This window comes from Strix uralensis, chromosome 3 (genome assembly GCF_047716275.1).
Source record: "Strix uralensis isolate ZFMK-TIS-50842 chromosome 3, bStrUra1, whole genome shotgun sequence".
In the NCBI taxonomy this organism is placed as follows: Eukaryota; Metazoa; Chordata; class Aves; order Strigiformes; family Strigidae; genus Strix; species Strix uralensis.
This window is the reverse complement of record NC_133974.1, coordinates 73,523,139-73,543,626: the sequence shown is the minus strand read 5'-3', so window position 1 is coordinate 73,543,626 and position 20,488 is coordinate 73,523,139. Positions and strand designations below refer to the sequence as shown.

The window sequence follows — 20,488 nt, the reverse complement described above, 5'->3', positions numbered from 1 at the left end:
CCTTGCATAGGCACAATATAGGCATTTAATCCACAAAATGTCTCAGGTCACTTCAGTGTGTTAAGTACGGTGCATGGCCTATTTCAGTGCAGCTAAGGATGGCATTGCACAGGGCATTTATTCCGTAGTTCTGTTTTAATGTCACTTCAAATCTTTATGTAATATGCAGTGGATAAATTTATAAGCCATTTTGGTGATCTAGTTATATATATTATGTCTATAATTAGAGGAAAATTCATGACATATGGAAAAAACGGTCATGTTCTGTGAAGATAAATCATACTTCCAAAAGCCAAATTAGCATTTCTTTGAGCCAGCCATATGGCCATAAGAGATTGAACTGATAGAGTATACTTATTTCCTCAAGATTCTTTAAATGCCACCACCAAAAAGCTGCTGGTGGTTTCCAGAGGGAAACAGGTCAAACTATCACCACTTTCAAAAAATATTATGTGATAATGTCACTAAAGGTAAATTACTAGTCCTTAGTCACCTTTTTGAAAGCAAGAGAATTCAGAGCTGTCACTCAGGGCCATGTTTAATTCCTGCTGGGACTGACATCACCAACTGCACTTTAGAGAAGAACCTAACAGAGAGACTGCAGGGTCAGAGTTTGTAAATTCTGTGTGAGTGTTGGCTTTGGTGAAGCAGCAGTGCTAAGAGGAATGGAAAATTAAAAAAAAAATGACAACATTATTCAGAACAATGTTCTAGATGACCATTTTATAATGTGTTAAAGCATTTTTAAAACATGTCATACTGACGTACTTTAACTTTGGTATAATGCCAAAAACCTTAATCTTTGAATTATAACCTTAAGAATTCAGTGGAATAATGCAGAGATTAGCAGCTTTACAGCTTACTGAAAATGAAACATGTCCCAACAGAACACTGTTTGAATGTAATCATAAATCAGCTGTATAATTGCATTATGGAGGCCATGTTTGATAATTAAGGGTTAAGTCAACAATAGTTTTCTTGTTCAATACAACAGAAATACTTTAAAGCTTTTTTTTTTTCCTGTTGGCATCATCTGGGTTTGTTCTTTTTTGAATTAACAAACCTGAACACAGTCCACATCAGGACTTATGTTGAAGATGACTTCCCTGCTTTGACCTATGTTGTGCATGATCCCTGAGAGCGGTACCTGCAGCTATCTTCAAGTGCTTTGGTGTACCTCCACCACCTCTGCTAGTGACTTTTTGTTCACAGCATTGGTTTATAAACATGGGCTGTGTCTTTGGAAGCTCACTGGTACAGGGCTGGGCCTGTATCAGGCAATAACATGGGCCCAAAGACACCTTCCAGCATAGAGCACAGCTGTCTATGTGCTCTTCCCTTCTGTGTTAGGGGAAATAGGCCAAATTACTTTTGTTGCTAGCTGAGCAAGTAGTCATGGGGGATCTATGGAGAGCCCTTTACTGGGGACAATGGAGCATGGTCCTTTTATTGTAGTTGAACAACAGGTTAGGATTTTAAAAACATGTCTAGTGTTTTAAGGCATTAATTAAGATTTATGCCATCCTGAACCCAGTCACCAGTGAGGTTCAAATGTTGACAGCCCAGTTACCCTGAGCCCTCCCATTCACTTCCATGAGAGATGAATGAGATCCCATGGCAGTGAGCAGCAGCCTTTGCTTTGACTTGCTACCCCATGGATGCTTATACTTGTGCTCCTGGAACAGCTCTAACCCTTGCTATAAAGTCCTTTAATAACACTTAGTAGCATCTTTTTGCGCCAGGACATGTGCTTGTTGGGAAAGATTTGATCTGGAGGCTTCACAAGTTTCTGTGTCTTTGGATCAGTAAAGTCAAGCTAGCAATATCCTTGATATCAGGGTACAAAGCCATGACGTGGTTCACCTCGCTGTATGGGAAAAGGGAGCACAGCTCCCTGTGTAGGTTTGCTTGCTGGGCAGAGGGTGGCCTTGCAGCTGGGGTGGGCCAGTAGTCACTATAAGGGGCATTGGGGTAAGCAGGGGCTTTCTGGAAGAAGCCCAGTCCATTGCTGGTGTCTAACAGAAAGGGCTGCCGGGGGGACTGGCTGGGGAAACAGTGCTGCTGCTGCTGCACCTGGTGCTCGCTGTACAAGTGAAGCAGATCAGGGGGAAGAGCTGCGGCCTGCGACAAAACATGGTGCTGAGTCTCCAGGGCCTGTTTGTGCTGAGCACCATCGGGGACATAGGGGTTCCTCCGCCCCATCCCGCGCATGCTGCAGCACTCCTGAGGCCAACTGTGGTCTGGGCACATCCCACCCCGCACAGGCAGGAGCACCCTTTGCTGGAAAGGGCATCCCGGTAAGCAGGTGTGGTCCAAGCCATGGGGGTGATGGAGCGAGTAGGGGTTGTGCCTGAGGTCAGCACAGCGATGAGGGCTGTCTGTCCCCTCCCTGTCCTCAGAGGTACGGAGGGACCAATTGTAGCCGTAGGTGTTGTCACTGACAGACAGCGCTGACATCTTCTCCAGCAGCGGCTGGTCTCGCAGCAGCTCTGGCTGGAGCAACCGCTGGTCCAGCCCCAGGTCAGAGCTGGGGCCACCAGCCCAGGCACTGGCTGGCTGCTCAGGACAGCTGCCCTGGGACCACCCGGGGTAGCAGGAAGCCCCTGCGCAGCCGCTGGCGTCTCGCAGTGTTCCTGTGCAGGCGTCACAGGGTGCAGGCTCTCCTCCGGTCCTGTATGGTGAGCAGTTACGCTTATCTTCCTCTTTACCCAGGCTTATCGGGACCTTTGTTTTGGCCCTGAGCTCATCAGCAACCGAGAGCTGAGCTTGATGTGGTCTCTCTGGGTGGTAAAATTTGCATTTATTGCCATAGGTGCATTTTTTACCTGAAAGAATCAAAAAACAAACAGGAGATTGTCACTAGCACCCTGTCGATTAACGTACTCATCACTTCTCCCCAGCACTGTGCATTTGCATGGGTGGGGTGAGGACAAACAGCAACAAGGGGAAGTGCTATTTTCCAATTCAGTACTTTTGACCCCAGATTTAAATATTGCTGACCTAAATAGCAGGGTGAAGCAGCAGGGAAAGGAAGTTTCTGCTATTTCGGAAGCGTCTGAAATTCATTTATGTTCTGGTTGCTGCACTCAGTGGGCTGGGAGACCTGCTGCTACAAAGGGTTGCTTTAAAAAACGGTACAGGGATTTATCTCTGAGAACCCTGCACATGACTGGAAAGCTGTTGGGAGGGGAAGGAGGGGAAGTGTTTGGATGGCCTTTCCCAAGTCCACTCCGCAAAGTGAAAAGCTGCAAAGGCTGAAGCCACTTAAGCAGAAGAGGAAAAAAGCATCACACCTTTGAGCAGCCCTACCCCCTGTCCCTACCACACAAAGCAGGACAGCACATGGCAACAGTGCTTGCCCTTAGCTGAAGGAAAGTGGTGCTGGGAAGCAAGGGGCAGGAGGAAGAGGGGCAGCAGTTCACAGCAGGGGGAGAAACTCACCATAGGGGCAAGGCTGCCACTTTGGTTCAGGAAGCACTGGCTTTTTGCTGAGGAAGTTATTAAGAGTGGGTCCGTGCCGGCCTAACGGATCATCAGGAGGCATAAACCTGAAAAAGTCACAGGGGTAACAGAAATACCTCGAGCTTTTGGAGCTAAAGTGCCATCACAGCTTGTGGCACAAACTGAGGATGGAAAATCCTTGTAATTCTTTTGTGGCCTGGCCTTCATGAGTCAGGCTGTGTTACTAGACAGAGTGCCCTGCCTGCCTGCCAAGACAACGATTCTTCAGCTTCGTGTAGTTTTATGTCATTAGGAAAAAAGAACAACTGGAAAGGGATGGTGGCTTGGCCTAGCTCTGGCCAGCCAGCAGCCCCAGCCGTGGCAGCATCCCTTCCTTTTTCTCTGAAGCAGCAGCAGCAAACTGTTGTGTGGTCCCAGCACTGCAATCCTCACCATCAGCTCCCTTCCACAGCAAACTCCCTTTTCTCTTACTAAATACTTGTAGGAGAATGACATTTAAAAAGCCAGCAGTTAATTCAGAGCTACAGCTGATCATGTACATGGTGTGATAAACAAGCCCAGCCTTTTTCAAGGATTCAGTAAAGGCTTCCAGCTACAAGGCCTGCAAAATGCTCAGATAAAACTTTATTCTTCTGTGCCAACACCTGAATGTGATGCTTCAGGAAGAAAACTAGCATCTCTGGACTTGTTTGCAACCCACCTATGAAACAACTCTCTGTCAGATGAAGGGAGTCGTGGGCAGGAGGGGAAGACAGACACTCAGGGCATTTGGTTATCCGCATAACAGGACTGAAACCTCCAACTTCAGGCTGTGGTTTTAGAGAGGTTCCCAAAGCTGTGCAAGAAGGTCTTGCTGAACCTATTCAAAGGGGCTTCACAGTAACAGCTAGACTTTCTGAGGGAAGGGTTCTGAAAAGATCTGGCAATCCCTATGAAATAGGAAGGAGAATATCATATAAATATTTGTAACCCATTAGTAACTAGGGAAGAAGCCTTGTGGTAGTTGGAGTTAATGGACTGGAGCTTCGAGAAATACAGTGTGCTGATGTTCAGCAACTACATTTCTGTGAACGTTACAGGGAACCTGAACCCCAGTGCCAAGCACTGCCATCTGATTTTGGTGGCAGAAGAGCCAAGTCTCCATCCTGACCCACGGAGGTTGTTTCTCCACTTGCACTCGTCTGTGGTACTGGATGTCTCTGAGTACATTTCCCCAGCCAAACTGATGGCTAATGAACACCTCTGCTACTAGGAGACTCAGACAAGGTTAGTACATACAGACTAAGGAGCATACAGCTCAGCCTCACAGGCACGGCACAAGTGCCCTAGGCAAAACCTTCCCCAGGGGGGATGGTTAAGGGCCAGAGAGACCAGCTTCTTGTCTCTCTTCTTCTAGAAAGTTATGATTTCAAAAACAGGAAAAAGTGCTGTTCTGCCTTGCAGGGGAATTAAAAATTCTGTCAGATAGGATTGGAAAGAAGCAAAGCTGGTCACTAGTCCTGCCATTCAAATAGAGAAGTTCATTGAAGAGTGACATGGGGGGGCTTAAGACCAAAGCTTAGGGAACAGGAACTGAAGAAATGAGATAAGAAAGTTGCGGTGGATTCCTTTCAGAAGGCGGCTCACGTACTCTGCTACTGGTGGGAGGTGCATTGATGTCAGAGTTGACTTGGCCCATAATGTTTCAATTCAAGATTGTTTAACAGCTGTCTCTTACCTGTTACTGACAAAAGAGTACATGAGTAGTCGCTGCTCAATAAACCATTTCCACTCAGGGTTTTCATTCTGGAGATCCCGGTAATGGTCATTGGAAACAATCACTCCATCTTTCTCATAAGCGACTTTCACTATATAGCGATCATCATAGCAGACCACCCTCTTGCCTTTCACCTTCCGGGATGGGGTGTACACAAGGATTGATTGCTTTTCAAGCTCTTCAAGAATGTGCTGATCTGGTGGCAGAAATAGAAAGGAAAAACATTTTTAAAAAAGATAAACTACTTAATTAATAATGACCAGGTCTCAATCATGTGTAGAAACCTACAGGAATCTAAAGATGTTTCAGCACTTTAGGCAACTTACAGCAGTGTGATTTTCAGATGCACTGATATCTGGTGGTTATTTAGGAACTTGAAAATTAGGTCTTTTACAAAAGCATCGGCTTGTAAATTGGGGAGACCCTTTTTTTGCTTTTTAAGTCTTATCTGTAAAAGGATGGCTTGAATTCTACACCAGAGGCATACTGAACCCCTGTAGTGCCCTTTTTACCCTGCTAGATGCTAGAAGGTTCATAACCAGCCCTGATATGAGCTTCTCTTGGAGATAAAATGTGCTTGATAAAATAAATAAACAAACAAACAAACTTCTTCTGTTGCTATTAAGGACACTCTTGACTTCTCGTCATTCCTGTGATGCAGAAAGGCAGATCCCCAGCCACCTCATCTGCAGACACCAAGCTGCTGGCACAAGTCTCAGAGATTTACTTCCATACAAACTGAATCTCACCACCCTCCACAGTCTTCAGCTGATGCATTTCCTTCTCCTGGAAGAGGAACCCATGTACCTCCTTTATCGGGATAATGGGCTAACAGATAATAGTCATGCAGGAGTGAATGTTTCAGATACTGCCACCTTTGCATAATGTGTGCAACGATGATGTTGTCTCTGGCTGGCCTTAAAAGCTCTGCAGACTCATTGCAAGCTGACAAACTCCTTTAACTCAGCTGGCAGCAACTTGTGCTTGTAAAGCAGAAGGCTCAAAGCAATGTAACAAAGCCTTGTAAGCAGTTTTAGCTGCTAGCCAGGAGAGTGCGGCAATAAATTAATAACTAATTTAAATGATGGAAACCTGATACACAACTTGCACTATGCTTGTCTTTACAGGGCAAAACTGTACTGGACTCTTCACACCCCATTTGCACCCAGTGGTTGCCAAATTATGCCCAGGACTGCGACCTACCTGCAATGGGACTGTCTTGTCGAGAGGGCTCCTTTCTCCAGAGTGGAACAAAAACCTTGATGTACGTGTGCCCCCTCTCTCGAAACCAGTCCACTGCCAGCTGGATCCCCCAGCAGGAGAATACCTCTTTGTTTCCGTGACTATAAAAGGAGAAGGATGGTGAGGCAAAGCTTCCAAGAAGCTTAGAGTTCTCTTTAGCTGAGCCAGTAATTAAAAGGCAAAATAAACAGCTTCCGTGTCATTCACCAGTTTTCTAGAAAACAACCTGCCAGGGTGTCCTGGTTGGACAGATCCAAACACCTCCTCCGGCGGATCCAGAAACTTGCTATCTGAAGCAGTTTGGATATGTAAGAACAGAGGTATCCTATCCCCCATTTCTACGACCTGCCTGCTACCCAAGCCTGTTGCTTCCATCTGTATCTGGATGAACTTGGGTCCTAAAGTACCAGCAAGATCTTAGGCTGTGTCAGACCCTTTATGTGCCTTGTCTGATAAAGGTTTGAGGAGTGAGAGTTTCTTCCAGCACAAGCAGAAACCCACAAGATTCTCCTATGAGAAACAAAATGTGGGAGTTTTCTGCTGTGGTAACAACGACATTAGGAACTTTAATGTCTGAAGCGGCTGCAAGTGTGATCACAGGTCATCCAGTTGCTGACCTCTTTTTGAAACAGGAGTCAAACTATGGGGGAAGGAATACTGTAAGAGGCAGGATGGGAAGTATGGAGAACCTAATCCACCAAAAAAGGGACAAGACCTCAGTGGAGATGGCCACAGGCACCTCAGGCTCATCTTTATCTTGCCCTAGTTGGTGGGTTTTGTCTTCATTGCATAGAGAGATAGGAAAGCGCTAGGATAGGAGCTGTAGAGGATGCAGGCAAGGCAGGTTCTGAAGAGTTACCAATATTCAGAGCAAGACACAGAAAACAACCTCAGGAAAAACAATTAGGGGTGATATCCTTCCTAAGTTTCTCCCCCCCATTGAAATTTCTTACTGCTTGTCATTTGCTTATCTAAAATTTTTACTACAGTGCAGTGCATGTGTAAAGGAAGGTAATTTGTTAACTACCTCTGCACAAGGAAACAAAAATAAACTCTACACAAAGTCCTAAAATGGATAATGCCCTCACAGTATCTACAGAAACCTCATCCTTGTACTTTGAGCTTTCTGGATAATATCACCACAATCTCACTCGGGCTTTCACCTCTGCAAAACATTCTTGTATATGACTCTCTTGGTTACTACACCTACCTGCAGGACAGACCAGTTGAGGACAGTGCCGCAGTCTTAAATGCCTCTCCCCCCACGAATTCATCTCTAGGCTCTGCATACATCAGCATCATAACTAAAGCTCCATTTTACACCTAATAAAAGTTTCAGTGCTGAAATGGTGACCACAAATGAAAAATAGTACAATTTGGAGGAAGAAACCTGGTTGTTTATTAATAGATACCCAGGCAATAGGAAGTCTTAAGAAACCTTCACCAATAATAAATGGTCTGAAGTGCTTGACATATCTAATCTCCATTCTAGACCAGCTGTTTTGTTTGGTTTTAAAGGATAGGCTCTACCCAGGATAGGTATAAAGTCACATGGACAGGTGAATTGGAAGTTTAGGTGACTTTTTCAGGTAACTGCCTTTAAAAGGAAGTCTAGATACATCTTTAATGCCATGACCCAAAAAAAGCTCAGCGACAGCCTGCTTTAACATTGACTACTCATGTATATAACTCTGCCAGCTTTAGGAAAGTAATCCTAGATGTACCCCCAGTGCAGAAGGTAAAGCACTCAAGAACAAGTCGATTTGTCTAAAAGGCCAAGCAGAACAAGTGAGAAGAGGCACCTGGAATTGTTTCTCAGCATTATCACTTAATCCAGTTGCTGCTACATTGCTGCAGCCAAACCTGGGGAATGTGTACCTAGAATAGTATGTACACACATTGTGCGCTGCAGTGTTGACACAACTGAACACCAACGTCTGCCATGCAACAGAGCAGGGGCTTTAAAACCTTACATTGCCCCTGCATGGTGAATTTGTGTTGTGTGACAACAGATTGGCTCCTGTCAGTCACCTTTCCCACACACCCCCGTAGTCCGTGGACCATAACTGATCTGTCATAACTCAGTCCCATCACTCTCCTGCCAGCAACAGGGTACATGATTGCACTTGGGTCACAGATCAGCAGGGCCCATCTCTCAAACTGAAGGAGAAATTTGGCCTCACTGTGACGCTGGCAATTAATCCATCATTAGCACACAGTGATTCCTTTTTAAATTGTGCAATTCCAACCCCTTTGAGAAGAGGTTTAGTCAAAGCAACTCCTTTTGAAAAAGGCAAATGGCCCCATCTCCACCTGGTCATGACACAGCATCAGCCACAGCTTTGGCAGAAGGGAAAGAGCATTAAGCAGGTCCTCCCCACTGGCCTAGGAAAAGGCCACTGTACCTATCACAGCTTAAAAACTAGGTGTAAGCGCAAGCACTAGACTAGATAGCCTCTTCGGTGTGCAGTGAATAGGTTATGACAGTTCCCTTTTCATATTAGCATAACTCCATTTATTTTTTTCCACTAGCCTTGCTAAACCATCCTGCCTGCTTCCCGTGGACAGGCTGGCAGACAGCTAAGTTTCTCATTATATCCGATGGAAATGCAAAGTGTACTGAGATGCTTGACTAGTGAGACTGGCTGAAGGCAAGGTTATTTTCCATTCAGTTTCTATGGATAGGCTGACTGATGCCTGGAGACTGCCAACTCACTCACTTGCTTTATTACCCTGAGGCATATACAGCCTTTTCAAAACCTCACACCCCGCAATGGGCCCTCAATGCCAGTTCTGAAGTGCTCCGGAAACACCAACCCTAAGATAGAAATACAAATACTTGAGATATTTTTCTCCACACAGCCAACTGCTTCTCCAAGCTTCACCTTTTTGACAGCTTCATCCCTAAACTGCTGCTTCTCCTGCACTTTTATGGTTGTTAGTGTTGATGATGATGAACTTTTCCCAGCAAGGAAACCTAACATCCCTTTTCCCTGAATTCTGAAGACAGCCCTTCTCTCTTTGACAGCACAAACCAGAAAAATTAAAACGAGGATACCAAAAGCACTCACCAAGCCTGTCCCATTAGCCAAAGTAAATGCCATTCAGCACAACCTTGAAAGGCATCCAGGAAAGGAAAGCAGCTCCTTCCAGGCTGTGTCAGTTCAGTACGAACTGAACTGACAAGCTCAGTAATCTTCTCCATCATCCAAGTAAGTCTTTACCTTTATCAAGACAGAGGCTGGGAATGTCTGAGAAGAGCTGTAAAACCTTTGCCTTTCTGAAACTCAAAAGTACTTAACATTCCTCTAATGCTTTTTAGGTGAAAGACAAGGAATCCACAGCAGAACACCAACCAACCATCTCTCTGACTCACATTTTCGAAACTATTCGACAAAAAGATTTAAATTTTACATGCCAGAAGCACATGTGGCTTCCTAAAAACCCATTTAGGTGGGCATGTGGTCTAGGAAAGCAATACACCATGTTAGCTCAAGCCATCTACTGTACATACCTATAATGACGTTTGTTTTAAATAATCTCTCTAGCAAGCTCCTGTGTGCAGGCTGGCACAGTGGGATGCTCTCAGAGCTTTCCCAGAGTACTCCAAGCTCAAAACACGAACTATCTATCTCGTTAGCCACCAACCTACTCTGGGCCTCCTGCTCAGTGGCAAGGGTGCATCCTCTGCCATCTTGGAAACAATGCTGTTCTCTTCCTTGTCCACCTCTGCCTGCTCTGGAAAAGCCCTGGTGAATTGGCAAGGACAAGGTTGTGCCAGGAGAATGGAGCACATGGCCAGTCTGGGTAGTGTTGTCCCTAACACAACGAAAGGGTAGTTGCTCAGCTCAGCCACTCTGCCTGGATGGGTGCTCATTTCTTTTGAAGTGAGGCAAGAAGGACACTCTAAGAAGCGTCTAGGGTGAAAATACAAATGGGAGCAGGAGATCCTAACACCTGGCTACCGAGCTCATGGCCCAGCCAAGGCTAAGCAATTTAGCTCTGTTGTGTATTTCTCACTCCTCATGAGCTGCCCTGACCGAGGAACCCCTCGTTTTCAGATGGGATTTCTCCCTTCATCCAGGAGATGGCATAATTTGCTTAGTCTCCAGTTGCTCTGGATGTGCTTCTCCACTTTGCCATCTAACCAGAGAGGATGTGGTCTCATCACCTCACCTCTCACCTCACACCAAAGCTAACCGAAGGAGGAAGCCCTCCTCTGCCCTGTCCCAACCTGCAGGGACAGGCTTGGCCCTGATGAGTGGACAGGGATGGTTACAGGGAAGACCGGTGGACAGCCAGCACGTCCTGGACACTTGACTGCTGGTGCCTCTGGCTGTTCATATTGCTCTAGTAAACAGAGGCCAACCCACTCTGTCTTTGGACTTCCCATCCGCATGGATGTGCCAGGCTCCCCATCAGTAAGAGCACTTGCACAGTGGCAGGACACTGCTTAGGAAATGTAACTGGCCAGGATGGGTTGCTATGACATTAAGGAGGAAATGAGACTATTCAGTACAAGTCAACTATCCATTTCCTGGTATTTCCATTAAAATGAAGCCAAACCAAAAAACAACAAAAATATACAAGCCCAGAACACTGTTGGGGTTTATTTGCAAGCCAAAGCAGTACAACTGTGATGTTGTTAGGAACCACAGTCGCCCATCTTTATTCTCCCTCACCTTCTTAGGTTAGTTGGGCTGTCCTGCCTATCTGTTCATCAGTTTTTCCCAGAAACACCTCAGTATATATGTTTAGAAATCCTAGGTACCCATTTGAAAAGTCAGGGAAATATCAATAGTGAACTAAAAGGGAGACAGAGCTGCTGAATCATACTGCCATAAACGGTAGTGGTTAGCTAGCTGTTGGCTTATAAAAGGTCAAAATGCAGTGCGAGCCAGTGATTGCATTTGGCGTGTGCATTTATGGGCATAGAGACAGCAGGTCCCTAGAAGCTGTGCCTCAGCCAAAGAACAGCAATAAGTGATGGTTCATACATTATACATCAATAACATCAATGCACCTCTCACCTGAAGAAAAAACATACTTCAAGCCATCAGCTTTAAAATTCAAAAGCTTCAGAAGAAGAGAGATCCTTTTAGGAAACAGAGCTTACCTCATTGCAACATTGCTGCCATCAATCACAATGGGTCTCAAGTAATCGGAAGAATCACTTTCATCTTCTCCAAGCCACTTGGACCCTAGTGTGGTGCTACATGATCCACGGGCAACAAGTTTTAGCAGGGAAGGCTGCGCCTGGCTCTCCACAGCTTGAGGTTTGCTCCCCATCCGAATCAGCTCTTTCAGCACATCATCCTCCAGGGCCTCTTGGCCCAGGTTCTCCAGCACTTTGCAGATGTCCTGCTTACCATAGCCCAGCTTGCAGAAAAAATCCAGCTTGCTCTGGTGCACTTCCACTTCGGCCATAGAAACTTTTCCGGAGCGTGGTGGTACTGGTTTGCTAGGAAGTGAGCTGGCCAGTGCCATCTTAGCAGGCGTTTACGTTCCTTTAAACCCAGTGCTCCTGTCTTCCCAGCCTTGTCCAACAGGCATCAGCTTTAGGGAGGAAAAGATCAGAAAAAGCAAAACACAAGCGTTAAGGAAGAACATGCAATCCCAGTTATTCACCTAGTGCACAACAGAGGCTATCTGATCAGCTGTCTTCTCTCTGAAGAGACTGTGCAGTCTTCTCTAAGCATTAAAGCGCTTTTCTGGTCCACTCTTCTTTATAAAGCACTGGAGTGTCCCATGCAATGTTTGTCACTCTCCAGGCGTTATGTCAGACAGGTGTCATCCTACTTCATGAGCTGTGCGAGCCTGCCTGTACACAGACATGCTGTATGCGTAAGTTTGTTCTTCAGACTTATCTCACAGGAAATGATACAAAGGACGGTGTAACCGGGGATTTTCAATTTGCTCAGTGTGGTTTGTGAGCCACAGATAAAAATCTGTCGAATGTTGTTGGATGAGCGCAGATGCCATAGCAACTTAACAAGTATAGCAAATTTCATCGAGTGATTTAAGGGAACGTTGTTTGCAAAGTAGCTGGGAACTCTGAACTTTTTTTTATAGCTTTATCTTTCCTAGTATGTGTCTGTCTGTCTGTGTATACACAGACATACCTTATGAAATTCTGTCACTCATCTGTTCCGATGATGCCTGACTTACTCTTTTCATGTTATTTGTTATTTCAGTGAGGACTTTTATATTCAGAGAAACAGCTTATTTTTTTGAAAGCTGTCGGGGCAGTGGCTGGAAGCAGACAATCTGAAAAGTGGTTTTCAATTTCACTTATATTTATTGTCAATAGAAACTGGAAATTCAGAAATGAGTGTGCAGAAGTAGCAGAAAGCTACTTCAAGCTTCTCCAGAACTGCACTGTTTACGTTTCTGGTCTACCCAGTAAATGAAGGTGATGGGCAGCATACACAGGCATACCCAGAGCTGCTTCAGCCCAACAAGGGTGACAACAGGACATACACGGTCACCATTCACCCATCAAGCCAAACATCTTTGGTCACAGTTGGCATGCTTGCACCAAAGCTTCTCTTGCCATATCTCTGCAATTATTGGTGCTACCTGGAAAAAAGCTGTGGCTGGTTCATTTACCCACATGTAGGACGTAAGGGTGGCCCTCTTCCCTTCACTAATTGCAGTCAGCAAATGACACAGAATTAGCTAACCAAACAACTGCCTCCATGACGAGCCCAGAGCCATAATAACCACATTGCACCCACCGGCTCCCCTTCCCAGCCCGTCCTGCACCCTGCCAGCCACTCCCTGCCCAGCAGTGGGCCACCCCAGGAGCTCAGTAGCCAAAACCATCTGGAGGAAGGCACAGAGGTACTGGAGATGGGAGAGGAGCCTGAGTGCAGCTCCTCCCTGAGGCATTATGAGCCCCCCAGGCTGTAGGGAAGAAATCTGCATTGGGTTCAGTTAATTTAAAACTGATTAGTTCAGCAGGAAAACCTGATAATTTGTTATAACCCCACCTCATACAACTTTGACCTTTACTTTTCTCTGGAGCCTTATAACTTCCAGGTATTCTTCTGTGGAAGAAATCTGTCACTCTGTTAAAAGTAGCAAATAGCATCAGTAAAATAAAAAATACCTTAAGTATGTAGATACATAAGGGGAAAGCAGTTACCATGTGTATTTTTCCATCTAAACCAAAGCGTTGTTTATTGTAGCCAGTGGGCTTGACTGTTTTTACTCACAGTACAATCCACAAGGGTAACAGTTTTTACATCTAATCCTTGGTTTTAATTCATGGACTGAAGATGAAAACGTATTTGCCTGTTTTTTCATTACTGAAATGGTTTCTCAGCTTTGAAATAACTGCTCTCTGAACTGAAATTCATTTGTGTGTCTTTATACTGAAGCTGTCACACACAACTGGGCTAGCAGTGTAGCAAACCCTGCTTCCAAATGGGCAGTCAGTGGCTCCAAACACGTAACGTACTACTTGACTGGTTTTTATGTCTAGATTATTTTAATGAATTATGGTAAATGAAAAATTTTAGTTGCTATCTGTCTGCAGGTTGGAAATATTTAATACATATTTTAAAAGCCATCACTATTAATTTTTAAATGTGTACTTCTATCTATTCTGGCACTTTTTTTTTAGTATCAGAGCAATTTCCCACATTAGCATCACACTGTGTTGTGTGTATGTTTGTCCTGGATTTCATTGGAAGGTAGGCTCAAATCAAGCCTTCAGAACTTTACCAAAAGCAGCTTCCCAGCTGCAGAGGGTGTGGAGGCCACATCCATCTCGTGGTGTGCAGCTCACAGCCCCAGCAGCAGCACATGTGAGCACATGCTGGATGGAGGCTGCTCACCACGTCGCTTTTCCAGCCCCATCACAGGAAGCCCCGAGCCCGTGGCCCACCATGGCTGCACACTTTGCATCCTGGCACGCAGAGGCAGCATTTGCAAAGCTTGGCCTTTCCGTACACCCTGTGGCTTGGCAAGCTGGGGCAACACGTGGGAAACACCAAGCTCTGGGTTGCTGCCCAGGGTTGATACGTTGCAGTATCAGCCATCACCAGCAACATGCTAGTTTTGCAGTTAACCGCTGGATTTCTGCTTGGTCACAGCCAACACTGAGGTCACCCTTCTAAAGAGAGCATGAAAGGATAATGAAATCACTAGCTTACACATTAGTAAACAGTCAGGAGCATTTCCAAATCCAACAGGTCAGTTGGTTGCTTATAACCAGCACAAAAACATATGACAAGAGGAGAAATTGTGCACCACAGAGTCCAGCTTTTGCTATCACAGACAAGCAGGTTGTGAAATCCCATTTATAAACTTTATGACCTTCATTTTCAAACTACTTAGATTTCCTCCTGCCACTTTCCCCTCCTTACCTCAGCAGACCCTGTTGGGAAGCTGCTCTTGTTTTCCCTCCACTGAGAGTCAAAGTCTTCTCATTTCCAGGATAAATTTATCCACAGATAATTGTGTGCTCATCCTATGTTCTAGCTTAAAAAGCACCCCTCTCTGTCTCTGGGGTTGTGCCCCCTCTTGCACGCACACACACACACACGGAATGGTTTTAGTCATGTTTCCAAAATTCTGTATTAAACATTTTAGGTATTAAAAAAACCTACTTTTGACCAAGAAATTGAGACACCTGTTAAAGTATTGTGTCTTTTTTATATTTTGAGAGATTTGGAAGATCAGAAAATAATAATTTGAAATGTTTGTAAAATTTCAGAAAACTCAGAAAAAAAGTAGTGGTTATAGTCTAATTCCTCATTTTGAATGACATTAATAATTTTTGCCTAGTCCTTCCACCAGGTCTCTGCTCCACTTGCAAACAGTGAGAGCAGGCTCCAGTGCCCTGCAGGTGTATGTTCCAGCAGCACCTCCAGCAGCCTGAGGCCACAGAACCACAATAAGGACCAGCTTGATTCAGAGGGAGCTGGGACTCCTCAAAGCCCCCTCCAAAGCCCTGTCCTGCCTCAGCAGGGGCAGAAGGGACATGGTCCCAGCCAGATCTAGCACTGGTCAAGACAGAGCAGGTTTGAGTCTTCTCTGAACTAGGCACGCATGCCAAGTAACACCAGAACCACAGCAACAGCTCCCTGCCACAATAGTGTTTCCCTTCACACCTTAAGTCTGGGCCACCCCTTCTTCCTCCTCTGTCCCTGAGAATCACACTGCAAATCACCTGAGCCTGTCAGCCCACTTAAGCCCTTCCATGAGCTGTTTCTCTGAAAGAAATCGGGCTGCTCTGCTTTCAGAAAAATAAGAATTTTTACTTTCAGAAATTAGAGACGCAGACAAACTCTTAATAACAAGACCAGCCATTTGTTGTCTTGATGACTAAGATTTGCCTTTTTCTTCCCCACCTTCCCTGCTACATTTGCCAAAAATAATAAAACCAAACACCCCAGAGAATGAGCTGTACTCACAGGTAGCCCCGCTTGCTCTGCGCCTCACCCGACAGCTGCTCTCTCTGCGTCCCAGCAATATCGTCCCACCATTCGCAAGCCTGAAGCTGGATTCAGAGCAGTACCAGGCTCACAAGGAAGTTGTCAGCCCGTATTTAGAGGCTTTATGGCAAGGCTGATGTCAACTAAGAGCAAACAAGTGCAGTGAGCAGGTTAGAGCTCATTCTATAGAAAGGTTTTACTTCCTCATTTGGCTGACTGAGCTCTAATTTAACTGTACAGGTTGGTAAACTTTCACTTCATTTTTCAAAAGGAAAAAAAAAAAAAGAGGTTCCCAACACATCTCAGCTCTGAGTCACAGACAAAGATTAGTCAAACCCATTCTGGCAGGGATCCATAACACCAGGCAGTAAGAAAATGGCATATGAATTCCGGAGCAAGTGAAAAGTTTTCCGCCAGGGATGCTTTACCAAGTTATTTCAGCCTCATTCCCCCCACATCTGGCAAATTTCTGACCTTCAGGGACACATGGAAAAAAAAAAAAATTTAAAAAATCAACATTTTGCTTAGCACCTAATATTTCAAAGTCTGATTCAAAGACCTCCACATCTGAGGGAATCTGCTCTGGGAGACTACAGTAAAATATCAAAAACCAAACAAAACCCCCTAACCTACTGGTGCCTTGATCAAAAAATACTTCAGAGACATGCAGCCTGTCCACAGCAAAGACCGACAGGCAATTCCCAGTAGAAACCTGAGGTTTTCCTCTGCTTGTTCCTTACCTTGCTGCAAAAAAACACACCCCAAATACACTTTTAGGCAGCAGGAAGGTTTGGAGTCTCAAGGAGGGGTTAACCTCTGGGCCCCTTTGGATGCTGCAGACAGCTCGGCAGGCACAATGCCCTCTGCCCACAGGGCCGGGGAGGGTGGGGGTACCCTGCTGCGGAAGAAGAGCACCTCTGTCACTGTCACAGGTGACACACTGGAGCAGGGCTACCCTTTCCTGGCCAGAAATTCCCCCCTTGCACACTCCATGGGAGGCAGCAGGGTGGTCAAACCCTTTGTAGTGGCATCCTGTTTAATCCAAAGGCTGGTTGCTGGTAAACCAGCCTCACCACCACTTCCCAGCTGGTTTCAGTCGATGGTTATGCCTTTGCATCACACCCAGGCTCCCGCGAACCCTTTGGGACCCAGACTGCCCTGCTGCTCGGTAAAGCATTTCCTGGGCGGGCACGGGATGAAAGGGGAGCACACCCCCTTATCTGTCCTGCCTCTGGCACAAAACTTCCTCTGATCCACAAAGGTCTGGCTGGGCAGGTTAGTGGCTACAGAAATAGGAAAGTGTTCCTAAGGTCACAACTAAAGAAACATGTTAGTTTTCTGCTGCTGGAACAGCTGTAACAGGAGAACACCCAGAGCCTTCGATTCCACATCCCTGGAGAAGAAGGATCTGCCTTGCTCCATTTAAACTTGCAGAGTGCCACATGCCTCATCACAAGACCACCACAGAGCAGTACTATTAGAAAGGAAAGAGAAAGTTGCTGCGTTATTTATAATCCGGGAAGGCAACAGACCAAAGCATACGACCTTGTATAGTATCATTTTAACTCCTACTTCTCAGTAAAATGGGTTTTTTTACTACATAAATAAGAACAAACAAGAGTTTATAAAAAGAAACGAGAACAAAATCAGATAAAAGAATTTTGCACTCATCTTTCATTTGTAATGAAATGACTAAACCCATCTACTGTAAAAAGTCATTAGTGAAAGATTCAACATCATTCAAATAGTAGTCAGCCAGGAAGATCCTTACCCAGTTCCTGAAATCTGTTAAGACCCTTTACCTAGGTGATCACTAGCTGAAAGACAGAAGATCATGAGAGATAAAGGATCATATTTAACTTTTCAGATGGTCTCAAACCCTTTCGCTCACTCATTTGAGCACCAAGTCTGTGCTCCCTTGCACTGACAAGCACGCTGAGTCTTCTCAGCACAAAGATTTATTGTGGCTCAATGGCATTGTTATGTTCAAGAGAGAAGGAGCTGCAGTGGGAGAAGTTTTCAGAGGGGAAGATCCCCCCACTACTGGATGTTCCTATGTTGAGCTGAAGACTGAGGATTTACTGGTTTGTGAAACACCTAGACCTTCACCAGAAAGAATCATCACCAACCTCAAGCAAGACACCCTCGTTGTGGCAGCTCCTGGAGGCTATGGAGAGGACCAAGCTTGACTTTCAAGGAGGCTCCCTGTACAAAACCACTTTGCTGATGGTGCTAGACTTTTCTATGGAAAAAACATTCTCTTGAAACTGGCAGTGTGGAACACCACAGCTGTTTTGGTCTATGTGCCCCAGTAAGCTATTTGCTTTGCTAAAGGAAACTCATTTATTGCATCAGCACCAGAGAAAAGTGTTATTATAGTCTTCCTCATCTGAAAAAGTTCACCTGCTAGGAAAACCAAACAAGCATAGTGGCCTGTATCACTGTGAAAAATCTTTTGCCCCTAACCAGCAGAAGACTGTCAGGATAGAGCAAGTGCTTAATCAAATGCAGGTCTATTGCCAGGAATATTTTAAACAGTTCCTGGAACTAATACATTCCCCATCCTGCCTCAAGCGAGAATATCTCCCTACTGCCTTCAGCATGGCTTGGCTCAGACCCTCAAGCCATACTCCCTCGATCCAATCTCCTAGTTCGTGAAGAACAAGTCACCGTTACACAGTACGAGCCACACTCCCTATTTTAAATATGATTTTTATGCACTGTTAGACAAAGGCTAGATGTTTTCTGCCAGTGAAATTCTCTCCTTCTTGGAGACTGGAAATTTTGACTTGGAGACAGGTGTTCACCCCCCAGAATTTATATCACTAACTTATCAGGTCCTGCTAGAGTGCCGAATCAGTTATTGATGGGCAATCCTGTATTCAGGCTGGTCAAGAGCCAGTATCTTTGGAAGAGGTGTTTTTACATGCTTAGCAAAATGACCACCTTTCCTCCCTCCCCAAAACTGTGCCACAGCAGTGAGCACTCCATCTGGTCACAGAACAGAGAGAACAGAGAACAACTGATTTCAATAGTACAGCCAAGGATAACTTCTTTTACTTCCTGGAAAATTACAATCCCATCTTAATCTGATGTAGCCGGATCCCAACTTGGTTTTGCCTAAAATATATTTTTCCTCTGCCTTTTATATTAAAAGATACTGCTATTACTCAAGTGTTTTCCACTGGGCTTATAATAAAAAGTACCTTTTACAATCAGAAAGTCCCAACCAAGTTTCAAGTTCAAAAGTTTACTGCTGTTCAGTTTAAAATTTCAGAAAGCTCTTGGAACTGTCTTTCAGCTTCAATGATTTATCGTACGCTTGGAAGACCTAAAGCTTAATACGGTTTACTGATGCCTTTTAACATAGCTACCACATTTAACCAAGATGATACTGGCTTGCTCACTGAAAAAAAACACATTCTGTCAGTAACCACACCAAGAGTTTTACACAAAAATACTGCCCTGTAGCAAGTATTTACATAAACCTTAGTGTAATTTAACATTTTTCAAATGCTATTCCTGCATATGCATCAGGTGATTGCTAAGAGACATTATCCATGCCCTAGGAAGCTTACAAGCAAAACCTGTAATCCTGTTGTTAACATACATATTTTACATGAAAACATCAGGCTATAGGAGGGTGAGATGAAAAAAGATAAGAGCAGCAACAGATTCAGAAATGCTTCTGAACTTCTTGAAAATGTTGAATGTAACTTCTTAAATGTGCAATTAAAATGTTTGTCCAAATAACTAGGGGGGGTGCTTTGATGCTTTGGTTTTTTTGTTGTTTGGGTGGTTGTTTGGGGTTTTTTTGACAAGTGGTCAGCTTTACCTACAGAGAGTAGATTCTTGGCAGCCCAGAACCAGAGACACACTGCACACTCTTCCATCCATGCATGGGGCTACATAGAACAACTCCATGGGCACACATCCCAAAGGAAGAGCAAACACACCAAGTCATCGTGCCAAAACAGGATTTTGATGAAGAACAATTACATGTTGCTAGGTTCCTAACCCACCTGGAGCACAACCTGGGTTTATGCTCAGGGAGTTTCATGAACACACTCATGATCTTTGAGAAAAGAAACAGGAAGCCATCAACAAGGCGGCTGACAACCATCAGGGAGAGCACACACGAGGATGAACGCAGGGTTATCATGAATGGTTTTGCGCAACTGCTTACTGTGTCACCCATCCTGGAATGCCAGCCACTTGTATACAACCCTTATGCTGCTTCCACTGATGTGTTACGTCTGTGGGATTAAAGAGAGATCTCTGTTGCAAAACCCTAGCCTCTCTCACTTGCCTTTAGTGCTTTGAGGCCAGACCCCATTCATAACATGGTTTTGGTCAAGCCCACCGCAAGTCTACAGAGAGCTACAGAGAACTAAAGGAACTGCAATGCATGACTACAAAAATAGGTCTTTAACTTCCATGGAATACAACAGTTTACAGAGTCTACATCGTATTTCGTAGTTGTTAGAGATAAGAGAATCCAACAGAAAACTCTAAGGAGCTGTTTTTTAAACCTTTAACGTCTGAACAGAGAGCCTAAAGCATGAACAGTTCCCCTTCAAACAGG

General features: G+C 44.9%; 1 protein-coding gene across 1 annotated transcript; it reads right to left on the bottom strand.

The window, feature by feature from the left end:
• Window positions 1–575: 575 nt before the first annotated feature.
• ZC3H12D (zinc finger CCCH-type containing 12D) lies at window positions 576–15,920 on the bottom strand. The gene is made up of 6 exons (XM_074862894.1): window positions 15,883–15,920; window positions 11,577–12,016; window positions 6,422–6,561; window positions 5,180–5,414; window positions 3,442–3,548; window positions 576–2,825 (listed from the first exon to the last, which is right to left on the bottom strand). Exons 2-6 carry the CDS (start codon window positions 11,945–11,947, stop codon window positions 1,780–1,782), a joined length of 1,899 nt encoding a protein of 632 aa, XP_074718995.1. The 5' UTR covers window positions 11,948–12,016; window positions 15,883–15,920; the 3' UTR covers window positions 576–1,779.
• Between the last annotated feature and the right edge of the window lie 4,568 nt (window positions 15,921–20,488).